General features: G+C 39.0%; 1 protein-coding gene across 1 annotated transcript in view; it reads left to right on the forward strand.

Moving 5' to 3' along the window:
• LOC138366823 (uncharacterized) overlaps positions 1-24003 on the forward strand; it is a 155745-nt gene extending 131742 nt beyond the window's left edge. The window contains exon 5 of the mRNA XM_069328109.1: positions 23041-24003. Within this exon, the coding sequence (XP_069184210.1) occupies positions 23041-24003 (963 nt within the window). The remainder of the gene's footprint in view (positions 1-23040) is intronic.
• The last annotated feature ends 935 nt before the right edge of the window (positions 24004-24938 follow it).

Below are 24938 nucleotides of genomic sequence, written 5' to 3' on the forward strand. Positions count from 1 at the left end.
AAGAAAGTAAATAAGATTAAGAACACCCAAAATGGAGGAATGCAAGAAAGTAATCAATACTGATTGCTCAAACTGACACGTGAGGAGGAATTCAAGAAAGCAAAACAAGACTGAGGTTACAAGTTGATAAACGAGCTTGAGTGACGTAAAGAAGGTTGGGGTGGTGGAAGGGTGAACGACCCGGGCTCCTAATAGCCCGTCACATTTTGACGTATTCTCAAAGGCAAAAAATTGTCGTACTGGAAAACGGAAGCGGCTCACGAAATTGACATACTGTCCTGTATTCTGTTTTGGGTCCTCTGATAGGTTAGAATAAGGGCCCTTTAAGTACAACAATTTCTTGACGTTGGGTAACCTTAGGAGGACGGGCTTGGGGGGGGGAGGGTGGAGAGGCAGGGGATCCGAGCAAAGGGTCATCCATTCCCTTCAGAGCAGTGAATAGTGCGCGCAAGCCAGCGAAGAAACATCTCTCTGCTACCAGACTCACCATTCATCACCTCACCAAGATTGTCCGGCTGCAATTTCTCTGGGGCGGAGGTGATCAGCGCCCCGGGATCGGAAAACTTTGAAATATGTCCTTACATCTGTTCCTCAGCCCCCCCCCCCCCCTCCAGACAGTCTAGAAGTGGAAGGAAAACAAAAATAAAAGAGCTCCTCCTTAGTTTGTTAGACCTCCCTTCGCAGAAAACGGTGACTAGTTCATGACGAAGTAATGACTTTAAGTTTTTTTTAACTTATTTTCTTGAGAAAGTCATAATCAATTAAGTAAATGCCTAAGGGCCGTGATGAGGGTTCGAACCTACACACAGGATGTTCCCAGCTGTGCCTAAGTCAACTTTATAATCACAGAAATCACAATATTTTGTGATTGTGATTTAAGTTATAATCATATTCGTTTTCCATTGCACCTGACGAAAATGACTAATAATTTTTATGTAATAAAATTTAAGATTATTATTTTACTGAATAGACCATCAATAAGTAGACGAATGGCTAATTTAATCATTTATATTATAAAACTAACCATTCAAGCACTTATTGATGGTCTGTTCAGTAAAATATTAATCTTAAAACCTTAATCTTAAAACCCTAAAAAAAAATCATCTTTGTTTTATTCCCGTTTATATTTTATGTTTATTAAAGTTATAAAAGGCAGCAAATGCCAACTTTTATACTTTGCCTTGAATGTTTTTACCCAAAATTCCGTCGTGTAAAATCATTCTTTGATAACAAATTGACTAATTTTGCCTTTATTGTATTACTTTAACTCTATATTAGAGTTAACTCTATATTTACTTAACTCTATTCCACTAATTAAATGACTTTTTGTGGGAAAATAGGAAGGATTGCTTCTATAGGGTGTAGCTGAGTGGTCTACGTCCTCGGTTCACAGCCGAGGGTCCTAGTGGGCTCAATCTCCACCGAGACGGAAATGGTTGGGCATCTTTCCTTTCACCTTATGCGTCTGTTCACCTTGCTGTAAAAAAGGTACCCGGGAGTTAAACAGTTGTTGTGGGGATTGCTTCCAGGGGAAGGCCAATAGTTGACCAAGGGGGACCTCGATAAGACTAAGTAGAGGCTTCCTGTCCCCGTCAGCGAGGACATAGCACATTAAAACTGTTGAGGTATGCGTAATGCATTGTTCGTTGATTGATTGTTGCCGCCGGAGGCGGCTAGTTTATTGTGCACCCCATACTCATCCTGCGAGCGGTAGCGCAAAAAGGATTACATAGGGCACAAAAGGTCTTTATCAGACCTCAATGGGGATGATTACATTAACAATTTCATCCTTCACACCTTATAATTATAATGTCAGCTAGTTACAGAGAATGCTCTGTTTCAAGAGCTATATATTGAAAGTTAATCATTTTACATTAATGGTAAGTCTCATCGCTAATACATAATTGTTTGAGCAATGGAGATATTACAGTCATAGGGGAGCTGCTGTTTATTATTAATAAACACAAAATACTACTTGTTTCTTAATCTCATATGTCGTTTGTCTATTGGAAGCGAAGTATGGATACAGTGCAAGGATTTCAGGTATTTTATCCTTAGTAATAAGATGGTTTGTCATTTCATACAACGTGAGTTTATATTTATCTCTAAATAACTCAATTTTATTACAGTCCAAGATATAGTGTTCTAGTGTGTCCCTCTGTCCTTGTCTACACACTTTGCGCTTTACTTCATCTAGATCCCTATACAAGCCGAACTGCCGGAGATATCTTTAGCCAAGTCTGCCATTTTGCAGGAGTAAAGCTGGTGCATGATAGTCTATCAGAGACCTTATATATGTTAAGTACATCATTGTTGTTATTCTAATATTAATACCGTATTTAGGGCTGTACCCCACAACAGTTCAGAGAGCCTTGAGTCTGTCTCTACATTGTTGATGTAACTTATTGACTGCAGTTAAGGTACAAGGAATTGAGATACCAAGATATTTGAAAGAAGAGACATAGTCTATTGGTATGTTATCTGGTATGTCCACTTTTGCGATTACCAATTTGTCTGTTAAATACCATCGTTTTACCAGCGTTGATAACAAGACCAAGGCTCTCACAAGCTGAATGTATACAATTTAAGTGTTCAAATGCCTAAATTCCGATTTGTAACTTTTTCAAATTTTATTAAAGCATTGTTAGGCTGGTGTAGTTGGAACGACACCGTCAGTGTGTGTGTAATTAAGAGACCCGGACGGGAGAGTATAATTGGCTGCCGGGTCCACTGTAATTATCCAATGCGGTCACCCCTTCTGTACCAGCTGTTGGGAATACTGATGATGCTTCCACCCTCACCCATCTCAACCCAACCTGAAACCCTGAAGTTTTCATGATGTTTACTCTTTTAATTAGATATGTATATATGACAAAAATAGATTTGTACACGTTTATGCCCTTAATAAAGCATTTACATAAAATTTCAGTAGCTATGGGGCAAGAGCTAGGCCTTTACGACCGTGTATATATATATAGCTTTCATGTTTGCAATCGTGTATTCTCTGCAACACGGCGTCATGAGTTGTTTCAATTGGCCGTCGTGCAACGCATCCGTCCCTCAGACACTTGCAATTTGCTCCCCGCCACAGAGTGTTGTGTATGCAACACCTGAACACTCTGACGCTTTTGGTCGACGGTTCTGTGAGACTTTAGGACATATCTACGATTTATTTGTAATTTTTCGAGCTTGTTCGTTAGTGTTTTGATGTAATGTTAGGAAATGAAATTTAATATATAACGGGATATATAATAAAGTATATATATAAAATATAATAAAGTATATATATAAAATATAATGAAGTATATATATAAAATATAATAAAGTATATATATAAAATATAATGAAGTATATATATAAAATATAATAAAGTATATATATAAAATATAATAAAGTATATATATAAAATATAATAAAGTATATATATAAAATATAATAAAGTATATATATAAAATATAATAAAGTATATATATAAAATATAATAAAGTATATATATAAAATATAATAAAGTATATATATAAAATATAATAAAGAAGGGAACTATCAGGGGGGGAAAAGCGCCAAGTCATTTCGATTATATAATGGAGGAATGAAATATATTTCATTCCTCCATTTTATATATGAAATAAATTTGTTTCATTCAATTAAATATATTTCATTCCCCATTATACTATATAACACTTAATTGGGAGGGTATGAAATTTGACATATAATGGAGGGAATTAAATATAACATATAAAAAGGATATGAAATATACCACATAAAAGTGATTTAAATTAATCTAATTATAAGAGGAGGAAATTAATGTATGACACAATGCATTTTAAAAGTCAGATAACAAACTCATAACTGCAATACACAAGAACCTGGGCGTTGCATACGCAACACCCTCTATGAATGATTTCAACGTTGTTTCTGCAAGATTTTGAGCCATATCAGCGATTGTGTTTAATCACCTCAGTAGTGTTGTGAGGATGGGCATGAATTGGATCCTTGTTTAACACTGGAAAATGGGTATTCGTTACTAATCGTTGTTAGGAAATTGTTGATATATTAAACTACTATGATATATTAAACTACTACTTTTTTAGCATTAAATGAGATAAAATGCAGTTTCATCCAACATTTCAATGTTGAATTTATATTTATCAAAAAATATTTTGTTTATAGACGGGATAATTACAAAAACTACTTGCTAAATATACAGTCGTAGATAGAAATCAGAAATCCTCAAAGACGCATTTAAGAATTTTGCTCAATTATAATCCAAAAGAGTAAAAAAAATAATTAATATTATTATATATTTTGTGAATAGACACTCCAAGGGCTAATTATGTTTGGTGCTTCGGTTTTGTTGGCAATTGTTTGTATTTATAATTAGTGAATGAAGTATTTTGAGAGGAGTAATTCGAACATAGGAAGTGAGTGATACACTGTTCGATTAAAATTTGAGCGAATTTATTGGTTTATCATTTATAATGTAGTTTCATTCATAAGTGTTAATTGATAAGTTTCATTCATAAGTGTTAATTGATAAGTTTCATTCGTAAGTGTTAATTGATAAGTTTCATTCGTAAGTGTTAATTGATAACAGTTTCATTCATAAGTGTTAATTGATAACAGTTTCATTCATAAGTGTTAATTGATAACAGTTTCATTCATAAGTGTTAATTGATAACAGTTTCATTCGTAAGTGTTAATTGATAAGTTTCATTCGTAAGTGTTAATTGATAACAGTTTCATTCATAAGTGTTAATTGATAACAGTTTCATTCATAAGTGTTAATTGATAACAGTTTCATTCATAAGTGTTAATTGATAACAGTTTCATTCATAAGTGTTAATTGATAACAGTTTCATTCATAAGTGTTAATTGATAAGTTTCATTCGTAAGTGTTAATTGATAAGTTTCATTCGTAAGTGTTAATTGATAACAGTTTCATTCATAAGTGTTAATTGATAACAGTTTCATTCATAAGTGTTAATTGATAACAGTTTCATTCATAAGTGTTAATTGATAACAGTTTCATTCATAAGTGTTAATTGATAACAGTTTCATTCATAAGTGTTAATTGATAACAGGGCTTAATTCATAAGTTTTAATTGATAACAGGGCTTAATTCATAAGTTTTAATTGATAACAGGGCTTAATTCATAAGTTTTAATTGATAACAGGGCTTCATTCATAAGAGGGCTTCATTCATAGTAATGTTAGTTCATAAGAGGATTTAATTAATAACAAGGTTTCATTCTAAATAGTGTTTCATTCTAAATAGTGTTTCATTCAAAACAAGGGTTCATACAAAAGACTGTTACCTTTATAACAAGGTTTCATTCATAATAAAGTTTCATTCATAAGAGGATTTTATTCATAAATAAGGTTTCATTCACAACAGGTTTCGATTTCTAAAAGAGTTGTATTTTCGATATAATTTTATTTGTGACAGATTTGTTTTCCATTTGGCACGTGTTTTGAGGATAGGCTGCCACAGGGGGTCGTTTGAATAGACTTTCCATTTGTACGAATACATAAATTTCGACATATCATAAATATGCACGATTATAGAACCCGTTTTGTCAACAAGTTGATGAGCAAAACATGCGACTAAGTCAACAATTAATACATCATACGACTACGTCAACAGTTAATACATCTCGCAAATTGTTGACTTATGATCTTTGGTATTCAATAAAATTCAGTCTTGATTACTCTTTTTCAATTATATAAGATAACTTATTGCTGGCGAGGCTCTACTTGATGATGTCGTTGACTTCTTCATGTCTTGCAATCTTACCGTATGATTTACAACATACCAGACCATGAATGGTATGGTCTACTATCGCGCTTTCACAGATTCACCTGTGCTCGGTGAGGATGGGGGCGGCAAGGTGAAGGGCTACTCTAATACGAAGGGCGGGTTTTCAGCGCTGCACTCGGCGCAGCAAATAAAAAAATCCCCTCCATGGAGAGCTGTTACCGCTAGGCGGCAGCCTTTGTTTTCAGCAGATGCGTTTTCAACCATTGTTATGGCAGTCATATCTATTATGGGGCAATCCAGGTTGGTCTGTGTGTGGTCTCCGGGGCTTGTGGTTGGGGTAATGGGTGTGCAATGGTTACCCATTGACTGGCTGCTTCGATGAACTTTATTTATATATATATATATATATATATATATATATATATATATATATATAATGTATAATAATAATAAAAGTAATAAAAATACCTATATAAATCAGTTTGCAATATCGATGTAAACGAAATTAATTAAAACAGCAGAGGGAAGCCGGATAAAAACAGACATATAAATTACATCAGAGCGACACGATGGTGATTAATTCAAATTCAAGCAGACAAACAGGTCAGGCACAAATTACGAGGAGAGAGAGAGAGAAAGAAAGAGAGAGAGAGAGAGAAAGAGAGAGAGAGAGAGAGAGAGAGAGAGAGAGAGAGAGAGAGAGAGAGAGAGAGAGAGAGAGAGAGAGAGACGGAGAGAGAGAAACAGATATTCAAACAGATAGACAGGCAAACAGGTAGACATGTGTAAAAAAGCGTAGAAAGCATAAAGATGAACCAAAGAAACATTAAGCTATAGCACGAACCCCCTCCCCCCCTAAAAAAAACTTGCTTTATCGTAGTGAAGTAATAAATTATTTGTTTTTATTTTTATTTGTGAAATGCCGGTACGTGTTTGTTTTTTTGTTTTTTTTTTGCCTGTATGCTTTTATGTCTCCGCCAGGATGGGGGAATAATGCACTCAAGTTGCAATTGAGTGCCTGAGTGTGTCTGTTGAATTATAGCTCGGTATTTTTTTTAAGCATTTATTTAACTGTGCGGCGAAAGTTATTGGTTGAGTGCAAACGGTCACACACACACACACACACACACACACACACACACACACACACACACACACACACACACACACACCACAAACTTATGAACATCATTACATATTATTTACAGAAAGTGTTGGAATAATATTTGACCTCTACACCAAAAGGCTCCTTGAATCCTCGGGAGAGAAATTTCCTGAATTAAGCGCCATCTATTAATCTTGACTTCCGATGAAAGATTAATGAAATGTTGCCTTAAGGTGTGTAGTCAGAAATGTGCTCTAGCTTCCCAGGTTTTAATTTCAGAAATGTGCATATTTGGTTGAGATTAGGTTAGGTTTTTCGGGTGCCTTTGATTTTCTTCCCCAAATCTATGGGTCTTCACTTATTTAACCAAAGGTGGTAGCCATATATATATATATATATATATATATATATATATATATATATATATATATATATATATATATATATATATATATATATATATATATATATATATATAATATAAATATATACTCCACACCCCAAAAGAATTCGAACCCAGACAGCCAGGAGCACTATGCACCTTGGCGTACCTGGTACCTTAACCACTAGACCACACTGACTGTACAAAATTCTTGGTAGTCGTGAGACTATTTATCCAAGATCCGACAGCAGCGCTCGGTGGTCAACTTGGGTATAAATATTTCATCGAATCACCTCACTTGGTGGGGCCACGTGAGGAACACAAATGCGAACAAGCTTGAGTCGTCCCCCTAGCCTTCCTGTTACCAAAGGTACTTCCTAGTGACATCAGACGTTTTAGAACATATAACACAACAAACTTAATGAAAACCAAAGAGGAGAAGGCAGGTTGACCAGACCACGCACTAGAAGGTGAAGGGACGACGACGTTTCGGTCCGTCCTGGACCATTCTCAAGTCGACTGTGAGACGATTCTCAAGTCACAATCGACTTGTAAATGGTCCAGGAGGGACCGAAACGTCGTCTTCCCTTCACCTTTTAGTGTGTGGTCTGGTCAACTTACTTTAGCCACGTTATTGTGACTCATCGCCTGCACAGGAGAAGGCAGGGTAACAAATACTGAACTGAATTTTATAATCTCTAGAATTTCTTAACTCCTCAAAGGGGAAAAAAAGAGATTAAACCCACTAAAAAAAAAAAACTGAACACTTCAAAACGCTACAGCCCCTTTTAAATAAATACGATACAAATTGCAGGTAAAATATGACCGTTAGTAATTGAAAAAATATAACAATTAAAAACGCATCTCATTAGTTTCAGACGAAGATGAAAAAAAAAGAACAAAACTGGCTTGGTCTTCAGGCGTTGATTAATTATGGTATTCCCTGCGTGCGTGTGTGCGTGTGTGTGTGGGGGGGGGTTGTGTGTGTGTGTGGGAAAGGGGAGGGTGTAGGGGTGAGAGTGTGGGAAGGGGAAATGGCGTGTAGGATTGAAGGAGGGGGACTAGAAGTGAGACACGGGAATGGGGGTTCAAGAAATGGCAACTGGTTGGAGGGGGACTTGTTAAGAGAGGGAGGGAATGGGTTGTGTGTTAAGAGGGGAGAGAAAGGGGTTGATAGTGGGTGATTGGTTGGTGAGAGGTTGAGGAGAAATTGTTGGGATAGGTGTGCATGGATTGGGAAGGATTGGTGGAGGAAGCAGAGTCATGATTGCAGGATGGGTGATCATAGGGACAGCGGTAGCTGAGGATAGGTGAGGAGAGAAGGATAGCTAGGTGGAGGTGAGTACTCGGTTAACCTGTCCTCTCATGTCATGTCATGTCATAAAATATGGTATCATGTAATAGGTGACATTTTTTTTACGGATTCGCAAATCGATACTCCTCTTCCGCTCTCATTCTCTCTAGCAGTGTTCCTACTCTCTATCACATCCCCCACTTCTCCCCTCTCTCTCTCTCTCTCTCTCTCTCTCTCTCTCTCTCTCTCTCTCTCTCTCTCTCTCTCTCTCTCTCTCTCTCTCTCCCTCACTCTCCTCTCTTAGAGAGAAAACTTACATATAAAACATTTATCCTTAGGGTCTATTTATCAAATAATAGTTATTATTTACATATCCCATATTCATAAACAACTATTAATAATCTTAACCTAACCTAATTTAACCTAATGCCAAATAAAATATTTGTACAGTTTTATGTCTATTTTTTGCGTGAAGAGCGTAAATGACCGGAAGTAAACGACAAACTCTACGGTTTTACAACCCTCATTTAAAAATCGCACAGGAGGTAATTAATATACTGATATTTCTTGAAGCATGGTACTTGGGCCGACCCCTGACTGTTCTGTGACTGTCGCATACCTTACATGTGTCATACGTAAAAGTTGGGTGAAGTTAGCCTTAAGCATCTAACTCATTTGAGTCAGGAATTCTCTTACACTTAGACACACACACACACATTATATATATATATAAATATATATATATATATATATATATATATATATATATAAACATGTGTGTGTTTATATTCATTGCTGGTATTTCTATAATTCTGTAGCCATTGCCTCATCATATATATTTATAATTAATTGTATGAGCTGGGATTAAGAAGACAAGAATAACAGCAGCAGCCAGTATGTTATCATTTATGATATCGGTCGTGATAGCAAACTCTGCGATTAAATGTCGAATGACGTTGTTCTCTGCCTATAAATGCAATTAGCAGGTAAATAAAGTTCGGGTTGTTTATTTCAGTGCCACGTTATTTAAAATTTAAAAACTTAGTTTCGCACTAAACTAATGTTCATTATTTTGGAACGGCCGCGTGAATCAATAGACAAAATATGCATACCAAATACGATTTGAAATTATTTCTGCCCACAGTTCTACGCATAACGATGTAAATTCGACAATGCATTTTTTGTGCAATGATAACTTTTGATTGGTTTTCCCCCGTTCACATTTTGCATGAATGCAATATTTTATTAATTTTTCTACCAATGAAGTGATTTGTTTGATGCAACTATGATGTCTATTCTGGAGAGCGAACCCTTGTGTCCGAACTAGAAACTCGTAATTGGTCATATGTTCCTATTTGTAAAATATTTTAGTGAATGCCTCTAAATATTGTGTTGTATAGAGAGTGAGATCAAATGACTCTCTGGCCATTAAAACTGCTAAATGAAAACTACCAATCCGAAGTAAATGACTGAGCTCACTACTGTGAGCAAGTTATTTATATCTAATATTTTTTGATGATTTATTATCCCGGGGTAATTAATGAATTCAAAGTGTTTCATTTTAAGGGATGCATTTAAAGGATTTCAGGAATTTTATGGAATTTTGGAATATTGGGGAATTCGAAGTGTTGCATTTTAAGGAATTCAGGAATTTTAAGGAACTCGAAGTGTGAATTTTAAGTATTGCTTCACCAGGTGACACTTCTTGGTTAGTAAGAACGCTCAGGTTAACCTGGCCTATGTATACATTATACATAATTTTATTATACATTATACTATTCCGTTGTGTTCCATCCCGACCTATCTATTATTTGTAGATATAAACCTATGTATAGTATTAGTCTCAACTATCCCATCTCGTATAATTAATGTTGTATCCAAATTGCTATAGGAATAAATTATGGAATAATTTAGTAAGTCTCTCCAACGTATTGAGCGGCAAAAGGGGTCTCCCTTTCTGCTGTTGCACTTGCATATGTACTTTATCAATATCCCTTAGGATCTAATACGTCGCGATCATGTCTCATTTTTCAATCCTTATCTTATGTAGATATATTTAGATTTACTTGTATTCCAATCTTCTCCGTTTTGAAAGACATTCACTAGCAAATCTCCGAGTTTTCTGCAGTTTCATCTAGTGACTTATTTTTAATGGGGTTTCCATGGAGAAGCCGCATACTCCTGCAATTTAATCAATTCATATTACATAGTGTCATAAATGCCCTTTTTTATCCAAATTTCTGAAATCAATTCTCACGTTTTTTCAGTTTTACATAAGTATTGATGGGAATATTGTTGATATGATACGTTTCTACCCGAAACGCTGCGTGTACTAGTGGCTTTACAAGATTGTAAATACTATGCTATGTATTCTCACAAACCCAATGTACCTTCTTGTATATAAATAAATAAATAAATAAATAAATAAAATGAGTTTCTGGAGATTTGTTTGTCAATTTGACCACATTAGTAAGATAGCCAAACCACACCTCACAAAATGAAGAAAGATCGACGTTTCGGTCTGTCCTGGACCGTGTATTCGACATGAGAATGGTACAGGACGGACTGAAACGTCGTCATTTCATCACATTCTGATGTGTGGTTTGGTTGACCAGACCACACACTAGAAAGTGAAGGGACGACGCCGTTTCGGGTCCGTCCTGTACCATTCTCAAGTCGATTGTCAAATCAAACACAAGACAATCGACTTGAGAATGGTCCAGGACGGACCGAAACGTCGTCGTCCCTTCACTTTCTAGTGGATGGTTTTGGTCAACATATTTCAGCCACGTTATTGTGACTTCTCGAGCACATTAATAATATTTTGTTTTATCTGATTCTGAAAGCTGCCTTTTTCTTAATGCATTAACTTCGTGGTCTCTCGTCTCGCCTCCATCTTACATTGCCTTACTGCGACTTGGGTTTATGTCGAGTAGCCATCTTTCAGACCATTTAACTGTTTAATTGCTGATAACTTAATTATTTTTTAACTTTTCAGAGTGATTTAGCTAGATTGTCAGACCTTTTCCTGCGCCCTCTTTCATTATTTTTTGTCTTAATCCTTGTTTGGTATGTATGTCATTGATGCTTTTCTCTAATTTAACGTCTCCTGCTTGTCTTGTTTCTTATTAAAAGATACTAAAGTACCATTAGTACTTTACCAATTTAGATTTAGATTAAGATTTACCAATCTTCTCTCCGACTGACTTCAGGTTCGAAACCTTTCCCCAACACAACCAGGTACGAAAACTCCTCTCAGAGCACACAAAGTACGAAATTTCACCCTAATACACCACCAGGGTTCGAACCTCCTCTCCAACCTCGCCAAATCCGCCGCTCCTCCTCCTCCTCCTCCTCGCCAAACTCTCCAGGTCTCTGCTTAAGCTGCTTTACATTGTTATCTGGAGATCCTGAGTGAGGGCGTAACGTTCTTAGGGATCAGCTCCTCACTCGTAGCGGATTTCCTGAATTGTATTTTCATGCTTCTGGTAGACGCATATTGGTCGAGAATATTAAATATCTGTCTTTCCCGACAGTTAGTTGAATGTCGGAGTGAATGGTCTTCAGGCCACAAGCAGGTAGCAATGGGAAAGTGACAAGTTGAAGAATGAAGAGGTTGACTACCAGTTGAAGAGAGAAGAGGCTGTTTACCTGTTGAAGAAAGTAGAGGCTTGCTACCAGTTGAAGAGAGAAGAGGCTGTTTACCTGTTGAAGAAAGTAGAGGCTTGCTACCAGTTGAAGAGAGAAGAGGCTGTTTACCTGTTGAAGAAAGTAGAGGCTTGCTACCAGTTGAAGAGAGAAGAGGCTGTTTACCTGTTGAAGAAAGTAGAGGCTTGCTACCAGTTGAAGAGAGAAGAGGCTGTTTACCTGTTGAAGAAAGTAGAGGCTTGCTACCAGTTGAAGAGAGAAGAGGCTGTTTACCTGTTGAAGAAAGTAGAGGCTTGCTACCAGTTGAAGAGAGAAGAGGCTGTTTACCTGTTGAAGAAAGTAGAGGCTTGCTACCAGTTGAAGAGAGAAGAGGCTGTTTACCTGTTAAAGAAAGTAGAGGCTTGCTACCAGTTGAAGAGAGAAGAGGCTGTTTACCTGTTGAAGAAAGTAGAGGCTTACTACCAGTTGAAAAATGAAGAGGTTGACTACCAGTTGAAATAGATCTTCAGTGACAATACAAGAACAGTTTCATGAGTCGAAACAATATAATGTTAAGAGAAATTACCCAAACAGTTGTATCGAGTTCGCGAGAAATTTGCACAAGTCAATCTGAGGATCTGAAAGACTTAATGGGAGGTTTAAGAAACTACCATTTAAGAGAGGCAGGTGAATTTGGTAGAATTTCTTTCAATACCCTACTGGGGAATTTCGAGGGAATTTATCCAGATTGAATGATCAACTTTCTGCAGGTAAAGGCATGATAACTATGGGCTTTCTCGACTATATGAGGAGTGAAGAGCATATTTAGAAAACTGCTGTTGGAACGACCATGAGAGTTATGAGTGGAATGATGTTAATGGATTTTTAGGAGTTTGAGATAGGCATGATTTTGGCACGTAAAGGAATATGAAGGTCGAGTCAGGACTCATGAGTACCTTCCTGGAACCCTCTTCAATCTCCATCATCACCACATGTAGCTCCGTTAGCACCATGACCTGCTGCTAAATCACCACCACCTCCACCACCACCTTATAAGCATCACCACCATCGTCGCCACCTCAGGCACCACCTTGAGGTTACCTTGAGATGATTTCGGGGCTCAGCGACCCCGCGGCCCGGTCGTCGACTAGGTCTCCTAGTCGACGACCATCAATCACACAACCATCCCAACAACAATCACCACACGTAGCATCACAACCATCACCACCACCACCCCAGGAACCACCACCACAATCGCCCTGCCCCCACTCCAGCGGCGGTAGCCACAAGAATAATGATAGCAACCCAGTCTCTGTAACTAGGCCTTAACAAGCCCACTCAAACTCTCCTTACAACACCAAACTGGTCATTAGTTAAGGTTTTCAGCCTGCCAGGTTTCCGAAATCTGCCTTGGCTAAGGGGAAGAAGATGCTGGCATATTTGGGGCGCTCTGAGACCCAGCTGGTAGTGGGGGTGTTGTGACAGAGGTCCCTTACGCACTTTTAAAAATAATTTTATGGGTGCCTTTATATAATGGAATATGTTAAAGCCGGTCCTTGTAATTTTTTAATTTGAGTTTACAACGATGGTATATTTTTTAGTGGGTTGGTGTGTGTTTTTCAAGTGATTTCATGGGGTTTTCGACTGAAGTAAACCCTTTTAGAATATGTTATTAAATCAAACAAAATCAACGGCTTTATTTATAAATGGTTGTACATTTATAATTGCGAAAGTTTACATTTAAAAGTATAGAACTTTAACTACATAACACTCACAATACTCGTGTGTTATGAAGACATTGCCATTATATGATTCCGAATGAGAAAACTATTTTCGTAGACTTAGTTTACCTTGAGAACGTGAGTCATTGAATGTGGAGGGAAGGAAACTATCAGGGGGGAAAGCGTCAAGCACTTTATATTTATTTATTTATTTATTTATTTATATACAAGAAGGTACATTGGGTTTGTGAGAATACATAGCATAGCTCAGTATTTACACTCTTGTAAAGCCACTAGTACGCGCAGCGTTTCGGGCAGTTCCTTAATCTAACAGATAATTTTAAGTAGGTAAATTCTATCAGAATTTATAAAATGATGACAAAAACATTGCAAGAAAAAAAATGAGATGAGAGAGATTAGTAAGTATATTAAAGCACATTGGTAAATTAAAGCTCTGATTGATTACATTGACAGCTTGATTGGTAATTTAAACAAGATTAATAGACACCATACAGCAGATTGACAGCACATATAAGAAGACAGCAATGATCACAATGATAAAGATGTTCAGATTGGGTATATAAAGATTGGGAGATTTGGTAGCAATAGATACAGTGCAATTTTAAAGCAAAAGGTAAAAAACATGAAGATGAAATTAGGTACTTTTTAGTATTTTTTTGAATGACGCAAAAGTTGGACAGCTTTTCAATTCAATAGGGAGTGAGTTCCATGGACTGGGTCCCTTTATTTGCATAGTGTTTACACAGATTAAGTTTGACTCTGGGAATATCAAAGAGATATTTATTTCTGGTGTGGTGATAATGGGTCCTATTACATCTGTCCAGGGAGAGTTTCAGAGCAGGATTTGCATTTAAGAACAGGGTTTTGTAAATGTAGTTGACACAAGAGAATTTGTGGAGTGAGATTATGTTTAGCATGTTTAGGGAGTTAAACAAGGGGGCTGAGTGTTGTCTGAAAGCAGAATTTGTTATTATTCTGATAGCAGATTTTTGCTGGGTGGTGATGGACTTGAGATGGTTTGCAGTGGTTGAACCCCATGCACAGATACCATAATTAAGATAGGGAGAGATTAATGCATAATATAGAGAGATGAGAGCAGAGTTAGGTACATAATATCTGATTTTGGAGAGTATACCAACTGTTTTAGAGACTTATACCAACAGTTTTAGTTATGTGTTGTATGAGGGTACTGAAGTTGAGATTCTTGTCTAGGAATAGGCCGAGAAACTTTCTATCATTTTCATTGCTAATGTTTACATTGTCTATCTGAAGCTGAATTGCATTTGTAGATTTGCTTCCAAATAAGATGTAGTAGGTCTTTTTTATGTTAAGTGTTAGTTTGTTGGTTGACATCCATAAGTGGACTTTTTTTAGTTCATTATTAACAACATTATTTAGTGTATGTCGGTTGGGGTTAGAGTAGATGAGGGTAGTATCATCAGCAAACAAAATAGGTTTCAGAATGTTAGAGACATTAGGCAGATCATTGATGTATATAAGAAATAGGAGAGGTCCCAAAATGCTGCCCTGTGGCACTCCAACGGTTATTGGTAGAGTGGGAGAGGTTATATTATTGATGGCTACACATTGGTGTCTATCACTAAGATAGGATTGGATATAGTCCAGTGTATGGCCTCGGATTCCAAAATGATGGAGTTTACGTAAGAGGTAATTATGATTAACAGTATCAAAGGCCTTTCTCAGGCCTTTCTCAAAGGCCCCAACCACTTGGGCTGGACGGTAGAGCGACGGTCTCGCTTCACGCAGGTCGGCATTCAATCCCCGACCATCCACAAGTGGTTGGACACCATTCCTTCCCCCCCCCCCCCGTCTCATCCCAAATCCTTATCCTGACCCCTTGCCAGTGCTATATAGTCGTAATGGCTTGACACTTTCTCCTGATAATTCCCCCTCCCCCTCCCCCTCTTTCTGCGTCTTTCACGCTAACTTCAATACAAGTCATATGAAACTCTAATCCAAATTAATGCAGGAACAAAAATGTGTTTTTGTTTATGGGAAGAATATCAGGTCAGTATATTCAAGCAATTTTGTTTTGAAGGCAGTTATAGGCATGAAGTTACTTTCAGAGTTAGCGGTTATTACCGTACGGCTCGTTACACACACTCTCATATACAAGCAAAATGAGATTGTTGAGGGTTGAAATGATATGCAAATGACCTACGCAAGAGAATCAAAGGAGATAACAAAAGGCTAAACTGTTAAAAATTGAGATGAATATTCATGTTATGGTAAACTAGTTGATGCCTCTCTACTACTACTGGTTAACCAAGTACTTCTCTGTTCCATGAATTAAGAAAAAGGGGGAAAAAAGGGAGATGCTGGGTCAAGCATCCCAATCTTGACCCAGCTTGATGCTGGGTCAAGCTGGGATGAAAACAACGTGTTTGCATCTAACTACCCTGTATTTTATGGGATAATTACCCTATTATGGAGTAGTTAGCGCCATGACAACGTGCTCCTTACGTGTTATGAATGACATCACATGAGCAAGGGAATGGTTGGGAGAACTCTGCATACTATTACACTGTCAGAAAGCAGTTGAAACTACCACCTCATAAGAGCGTTCAGTACCTGCTAAGTAACCAAACTTGGGCCATTCTGAGTACTAAATTAGTTGGGGAAACTACCCAATTCAACACAAATATTTTATATTAAAAATAACAAAAAAGGTAAGATACATTTGAAAGTGTAATATGATTTTTATTCAAATGAAACGCACCCATGAGGATTTTGTCACGATAAAAGTGACGACCGGATTAAAAATTTGAGTTACTGCTTTAAAATTATTGCGGACACATTTTGCTGAACTAAATTCGGAGCGCCAGACAGTTTAAAACACTTCACATACCTCCTTCCACCCTTCCCATCTCCTGTACCCTTCCCCTCTCCTCCTCCTCCACCCTTCCCATCTCTTCCTCCACCCTTTCCATTCCTCCTCCACCTCTTCCCACCCCCCTTTACATTCACCGTTTTCTAATGCAAGCTTCAAATTTCCACAAGCTTCAGGCGTGAATATATGGATTATTTTTTAATACAAGTACGAACGGTGTTTCTTATATTTGTTTTTATTATACATATATATATATATATATATATATATATATATATATATATATATATATATATATATATATATATATGTCGTACCTAGTAGCCAGAACGCACTTCTAAGCCTACTATGCAAGGCCCGATTTGCCTAATAAGCCAAATTTTCCTGAATTAATATATTTTCTCTAATTTACTTCTTATGAAATGATAAAGCTACCCATTTCATTATGTATGAGGTCAATTTTTTTTTATTTGAGTTAAAATTAACGTAGATATATGACCAAACCTAACCAACCCTACCTAACCTAACCTAACCTATCTTTATAGGTTAGGTTAGGTTAGGTAGCCAAAAAAGTTAGGTTAGGTTAGGTTAGGTAGGTTAGGTAGTCGAAAAACAATTAATTCATGAAAACTTGGCTTATTAGGCAAATCGGGCCTTGCATCGTAGGCTGAGAAGTGCGTTCTGGCTACTAGGTACGACATATATATATATATATATATATATATATATATATATATATATATATATATATATATATATATATATATATATATATATATATATATATATATAAAGTTGTGTAAGCCACTTCCATCCACAACTTCAACTTCGGATAAGACAATGAAACCGAACGTCAAGAAAGCTAAACAAATAAACGCAACCCGTACAACAAGGCCAGTAGGCAGGACATAACGAAAACATAACTAGACCTCAGTGCCCAGAAAGTCACGGTTAGTCAAACACTGTTTTCTCTATGTAAAATATCCCACGATACTCCACACCTACTCTTGTCTAAACCAACGAATCTCCAATCCTCAGCTACTTCAAACATACATTAATCTGAATCTATGCTTATCCAAAAATCCGAAACGAAGGATTCTACCAGAGGATTTACTCTTGATCATGCTAGACGACTAATTTAAATCCTATTAAATTATTGACAGTAAATGCTAAACAGCTGTCTGTTAGTTCCTGTCAGTTGGCTGTTCCTGTCATATTTCTTGAACCAAAAATAGCTATTTCCTTGTATTGAAAGATGTCTGGCCTCTCGGTATATGGATCTCAGACTGTTGGTGGGGAAACTGTGGTCCCAGGGGAAATCTTTCCCAGTGCGGAGTGGGTCGGTGCGTTATCAGTTTCTTACTCATGTTGATAACAGCTTCCTGCAGAGGGTCGGGTATAAGATATTGTGCTGCCCGACGGTACACTACAGACCTGCTCCAAGAAAGGCTCAAGTTTCTCCTCATCTGCTCTGAGTTACGTGGTAAATCAGTATTGATGTGTCTCTTGCTACGTATTATGTGTTGGGAAATTTATGTTGATGTGAAAATCTATGTATATGTGATGTATACGATACTTAGTATGGGGTAATCACAATTGCGTGATGCATCAAATGAACAAATACGACTATGTCGTAGCTCAGTCGATTAAGGCAGCGTCTGGGATGCTCTCGGACGCAGGTTCGAATCCTCGTGACGGCCATTGTGGATTTTGTTCTTAGTATGGGGTATCCGGCCGTGACAGGGGTTTGTCTCTCTCTCTCTCTCTCTCTCTCTCTCTCTCTCTCTCTCTCTCTCTCTCTCTCTCTCTCTCTCTCTCTCTCTCTCTCTCTCTCTCTCTCTCTCTCTCCACCATTGCGTCTGTCTCACACTTTCCTTCACATCTCTGTCAAGCGCTACATACACGTCCGCTCCTTCCTCCGGCTTCTCCCGCAAGAACACAGCAGCCTCCAGCCGGCTCCTTGGGAGATGTGTTGATATTAATGGTGGTGCGGAGGACGACAGGAGGATCAGGTGAATGGGTTTTCACAGAACAGCATCCATCTGCAGGGGGCCGTCTTAATACCCCCTTCCCCTTGCTTCTCTCACCTCCCAACCTACCTTTCCTTCTCCCTTGCCTCCCCAACCATCTTTTAACCCCCTTCCCTTTCCTCCATCTTCTTTCTTATTTTCCCTTTCTTCTTCCTCTCCTCTTTCCCATTCGTTTATCTTCCACGCTTACCCAGTAGCATCATTTATCACTGTACATTATCTCCATTTTTCCCCCCTCACCTTCTCTCCCCTTTACCGGAAACCTTCCCTCCCATCCCTTACCCGTTCACACCCCCTTCCCCTTCTCCCCTTCCCACTGTGGTGGCCCCGGCGGATTACGTTCTTATCCAGGGCATCAGTCCCTTCTGACACTCCACACACGCTTGCCATGCAGCTTTCCTGTGAGCTTATTTCTCTTCCAGCGTGGGAAAGGTGAAGGGACACGTAGCTGAAGACCGAGCAGGTGTCTCCGCGGGGTTCAGCTCAACGCCTTATGTTTCAATCAGTACTTTGTATGGCGTTTTATAATGGACATTCTTAGTTTTCAAACTAGCCAGTTTGTTTACCTTTTAGGGTGTTCTAGTTTCAGCAAGGGGTGTTCTTGTATCAGCGATGGGTGTTCTTGTATCAGCGAATGGGTGTTCTTGTATCAGCGAGGGGTGTTCTTGTATCAGCGAAGGGTGTTCTTGCATCAGCAAGGGGTGTTCTTGTATCAGCGAAGGGGTGTTCTTGTATCAGCGATGGGTGTTCTTGTATCAGCGAATGGGTGTTCTTGTATCAGCGATGGGTGTTCTTGTATCAGCGAATGGGTGTTCTTGTATCAGCGAGGGGTGTTCTTGTATCAGCGAAGGGTGTTCTTGCATCAGCAAGGGGTGTTCTTGTATCAGCGAAGGGGTGTTCTTGTATCAGCGATGGGTGTTCTTGTATCAGCGAATGGGTGTTCTTGTATCAGCGAGGGGTGTTCTTGTATCAGCGAGGGGTGTTCTTGTATCAGCGAGGGGTGTTCTTGTATCAGCGAAGGGGTGTTCTTGTATCAGCGAGGGGTGTTCTTGTATCAGCGAAGGGGTGTTCTTGTATCAGCGAGGGGTGTTCTTGTATCAGCGAAGGGTGTTCTTGCATCAGCAAGGGGTGTTCTTGTATCAGCGAAGGGGTGTTCTTGTATCAGCGAGGGGTGTTCTTGTATCAGCGAGGGGTGTTCTTGTATCAGCGAGGGGTGTTCTTGTATCAGCGAAGGGGTGTTCTTGTATCAGCGAGGGGTGTTCTTGTATCAGCGAAGGGGTGTTCTTGTATCAGCGAGGGGTGTTCTTGTATCAGCGAAGGGTGTTCTTGCATCAGCAAGGGGTGTTCTTGTATCAGCGAAGGGGTGTTCTTGTATCAGCGAGGGGTGTTCTTGTATCAGCGAAGGGGTGTTCTTGTATCAGCGAGGGGTGTTCTTGTATCAGCGAAGGGGTGTTCTTGTATCAGCGAGGGGTGTTCTTGTATCAGCGATGGGTGTTCTTGTATCAGCGAATGGGTGTTCTTGTATCAGCGAGGGGTGTTCTTGTATCAGCGAGGGGTGTTCTTGTATCAGCGAGGGGTGTTCTTGTATCAGCGAAGGGGTGTTCTTGTATCAGCGAGGGGTGTTCTTGTATCAGCGAAGGGGTGTTCTTGTATCAGCGAGGGGTGTTCTTGTATCAGCGAAGGGTGTTCTTGCATCAGCAAGGGGTGTTCTTGTATCAGCGAAGGGGTGTTCTTGTATCAGCGAGGGGTGTTCTTGTATCAGCGAGGAGGTGTTCTTGTATCAGCGAGGGGTGTTCTTGTATCAGCGAGGGGTGTTCTTGTATCAGCGAAGGGGTGTTCTTGTATCAGCGAGGGGTGTTCTTGTATCAGCGAAGGGGTGTTCTTGTATCAGCGAGGGGTGTTCTTGTATCAGCGAAGGGTGTTCTTGCATCAGCAAGGGGTGTTCTTGTATCAGCGAAGGGGTGTTCTTGTATCAGCGAGGGGTGTTCTTGTATCAGCGAGGAGGTGTTCTTGTATCAGCGATGGGTGTTCTTGTATCAGCGAGGGGTGTTCTTGTATCAGCGAGGGGTGTTCTTGTATCAGCGAGGGGTGTTCTTGTATCAGCGAGGGGTGTTCTTGTATCAGCGAAGGGGTGTTCTTGTATCAGCGAGGGGTGTTCTTGCTTCAGCGAGGGGTGTTCTTGTATCAGCGAGGGGTGTTCTTGTATCAGCGAGGGGTGTTCTATGTATCTATAATATCCAGGGATGTGAATTCGATCCTATTCCATTGCCTCAACATTGTCCTCATCAAATAAATACTTAAATGAAGATATTCAACAAAATACAAGATACCCAATCTTGCTTCTGCGTTGATAAAGGTTTAATTATTATTGAAATTTAGTACAGAGTTATTTGGATTAATAATTATTACGAAGGTGAGAAGCCGGTGGAACAAAGGTAACGAAGGTAATAACGCACAGTTGAGCTGTTCAAACACTTCATCACAAGCACCTGATGAGCCGTTGAGTAGTCCAGAGATGCGTGTTGCAGATGCAACGTAATTGGGCAGGGGTATAGTTAATTTCACAGCCTTCATATCCTGCCGGAGTTGAATTGTATACTTGAAGAACAGACCTGTTCAACGGGCTTTCTGATATGGTTCTATTTTCGCTTAATAGACGCAATAGCAGCTAGGAGATAGATATCAGAAACTAGCGATGAATCCGTGATAATAAACTATTTACTATCCACTTGCTAGGTTTATTTTTTCGCTAGTCTAACCCTCCGTTAGTTATTCTCACAAGTACACTATCTTCACCACCCGTTCACTAGCCTCGCTAGCCTTTAACTAGTCTAATGACAAGCCAGCTATCCACCTCACTATAACCACTCACTCGCCTCATTACCCTCTGGCTATTATCATCACCCGAACTTGTAACAAAATAACTGACATTTAATAGCCTTGCATCCAATTGCTAGTCGCGCCACAAGCTCATTATCCTCCCTACTAGCTCACTAAATCCACCAACGTGAACTTCAATTTGATAGAGAACCTGGTTTAAACCTCTTTGGTTTCCTCCTAATATCTGCAAACAGGTAAACTTGAAAAGTGGTTTGCAATGCAAATGCAAAGAGGCTTATTTAATAACCCCTCTGGTAGAATGATGTAAGTACGACGTATAATGCATTTATGGTGCATTATATTTTATGTCTCGTATGTTTTATTCAGTATATTCCGTTATATCACCAGAGACAACACATGCATATATTGATTGCGGGATAAGGATAAATTCTTCCCTATGAGCTCAAAAATATTCCATATATCCTGCTTCTTTTGGTATTAAAATTATATAAACTTTGATAGTTATTAAAAAAATACATAATTGCATATTTTCAAAACTAATAAATTTGCGGCGAATGTTATCGTCAGGAAAATTTATGATTCATTTATGACTTTTTATTTGTTTTTTTGTATTAAGGGGTTAAATTTACATTAGAAAAAGTATGCGGCGCTATCCTGCGCTATCTTGGGTTTACTGTATGGGACTATCGCCTCTACAGACCGTGGTTGTTGGAGCAGTGGCTATCGTAGACATTAAATAATGGGATATCGTAGGCATATCAAGGCATTAAAATAAAATTTCATACATCTTCTGCAATTTTGAAGATCTTATACACGGATCTCTGTATTGTAAATCATACACACAGGACACGGTATTGTAGATCCTATATATATGGAACTGACATGCAATTTTGTTCTGAATATTATGAAAAATACACTAAAAATAAGAAGTAGTTCAGTAATATTTTTTTATAGATTTCAAGGAGTTTGTAGATATATAAATTAAAAGCAAACTAAATAATTCATCCAAACTTAATACAGTGTAAAATATTAAAATACTTTTTACTTGTTATCCAAACAGTTTTCTCATTTACATATTGGGTACTGTACTACTGTGTCACTGTAGCACTGTCACTGTAGCACTGTCACTGTAGCACTGTGCCACTATGCCAATTTTCAAAGTGGTATAGTAGCAAAAAAGTGGAAAAGTGTATAAGTTTGGCTTCGCGCTTGACCATTATCAAGGGAAGACTTTATTATGGTCCACAACGCGCCCAAACGTTTCCACTGTTTCCGCTCTTCTAATGTGTTTAGTCTTGGTGGGTTAATGTTCGGGGCCACGGTGGTGAGGTTTTGATCTTCGTAACACTTTTGTTGCAACATTTTGTCACTGCAACATTTTGTCTCTGAAACAACCTACAACCACAACAGTCTGCCACTACAACAGCCTACAACCACAACAGTCTGCCACTACAACAGCCTACAACCACAACAGTCTGCCACTACAACAGCCAACAACCACAACAGTCTGCCACTACAACAGCCTACAACCACAACAGTCTGCCACTACAACAGCCTACAACCACAACAGTCTGCCACTACAACAGCCTACAACCACAACAGTCTGCCACTACAACAGCCAACAACCACAACAGTCTGCCACTACAACAGCCTACAACCACAACAGTCTGCCACTACAACAGCCTACAACCACTAAAGTCTGTCACTACAACAGTCTACAACTACAACAGTCTGCCACTACAACAGCCTACAACCACAACAGTCTGCCACTACAACAGCCTACAACCACAACAGTCTGCCACTACAACAGCCAACAACCACAACAATCTGCCACTACAACAGCCAACAACCACAACAATCTGCCACTACAACAGCCAACAACCACAACAATCTGCCACTACAACAGTCTACAACTACACCAGTCTGCCACTACAACAGCCTACAACCACAACAGTCTGCCACTACAACAGCCTACAATCACAACAGTCTGCCACTACAACAGTCTACAACTACAACAGTCTGCCACTACAACAGTCTACAACTACACCAGTCTGCCACTACAACAGCCTACAATCACAACAGTCTGCCACTACAACAGCCTACAATCACAACAGTCTGCCACTACAACAGTCTACAACCACAACAATCTACCACTACAACAGCCTACAATCACAAAAGTCTACCACTACAACAGCCTACAATCACAACAATCTACCACTACAACAGCCTACAATCACAACAATCTACCACTACAACAGCCTACAATCACAACAATCTACCACTACAACAGCCTACAATCACAACAATCTACCACTACAACAGCCTACAATCACAACAATCTACCACTACAACAGCCTACAATCACAACAATAACACCGAAATTCTCACTACCGTCGTAGAGAAGTAGCAGTTGTTGAAATTATTCACGAGACAAATTCTTTATTATTGCTCTTTACGACTTTTGAAGACGAGGGACCTATGTTGCAAGGGCTGTTTATTGCAATAACCGTGTTGCAAGGGCTGTTTATTGCAATAACCGTGTTGCAAGGGCTGTTTATTGCAATAACCCCGTGTTGTAAGGGCTGTTTATTGCAATAACCCCGTGTTGCAATGACTGTTTATTGCAATAACCCCGTGTTGCAATGGTTGTTTATTGCAATAACCCCGTGTTGCAATGGTTGTTTATTGCAATAACCCCGTGTTGCAATGGCTGTTTATTGCAATAACCCCGTGTTGCAATGGCTGTTTATTGCAATAACCGTGTTGCAAGGGCTGTTTATTGCAATAACCGTGTTGCAAGGGCTGTTTATTGCAATAACCGTGTTGCAAGGGCTGTTTATTGCAAAAACCGTGTTGCAATGACTGTTTATTGCGAGGAGACCGTGTATTGCAAGGATTGAACGTTGCATGGAGGGGGTGTTTATTTCTAGCTCTTGTTCCGTGTAATTACTGCTTATTGCAAAAAATATATTACAAGTTGCGCATGTTGCAAGTGTTGTTTACTTCACGGAGAGTTTATTGCAAGAGCTGTTTATTGCATGGACTGAATATTTTAAAGACTTTTTTCAGGCCCTGTGTACTCGTGCTCTCTCGCTCTCGCTCTCTCTCTCTCGCTCTCTCTCGCTCTCTCTCTCGCTTTCTCTCTCTCGCTCTCTCTCTCGCTCTCTCTCTCGCTCTCTCTCTCTCTCTCTCTCTCTCTCTGTCTCTCTCTCTCTGTCTCTCTCTGTCTCTCTGTCTCTCTCTCTCTCTCTCTCTCTCTCTCTCTCTCTCTCTCTCTCTCTCTCTCTCTCTCTCTCTCTCTGTCTCTC

Source organism: Procambarus clarkii, chromosome 20 (genome assembly GCF_040958095.1).
Source record: "Procambarus clarkii isolate CNS0578487 chromosome 20, FALCON_Pclarkii_2.0, whole genome shotgun sequence".
In the NCBI taxonomy this organism is placed as follows: domain Eukaryota; kingdom Metazoa; phylum Arthropoda; class Malacostraca; order Decapoda; family Cambaridae; genus Procambarus; species Procambarus clarkii.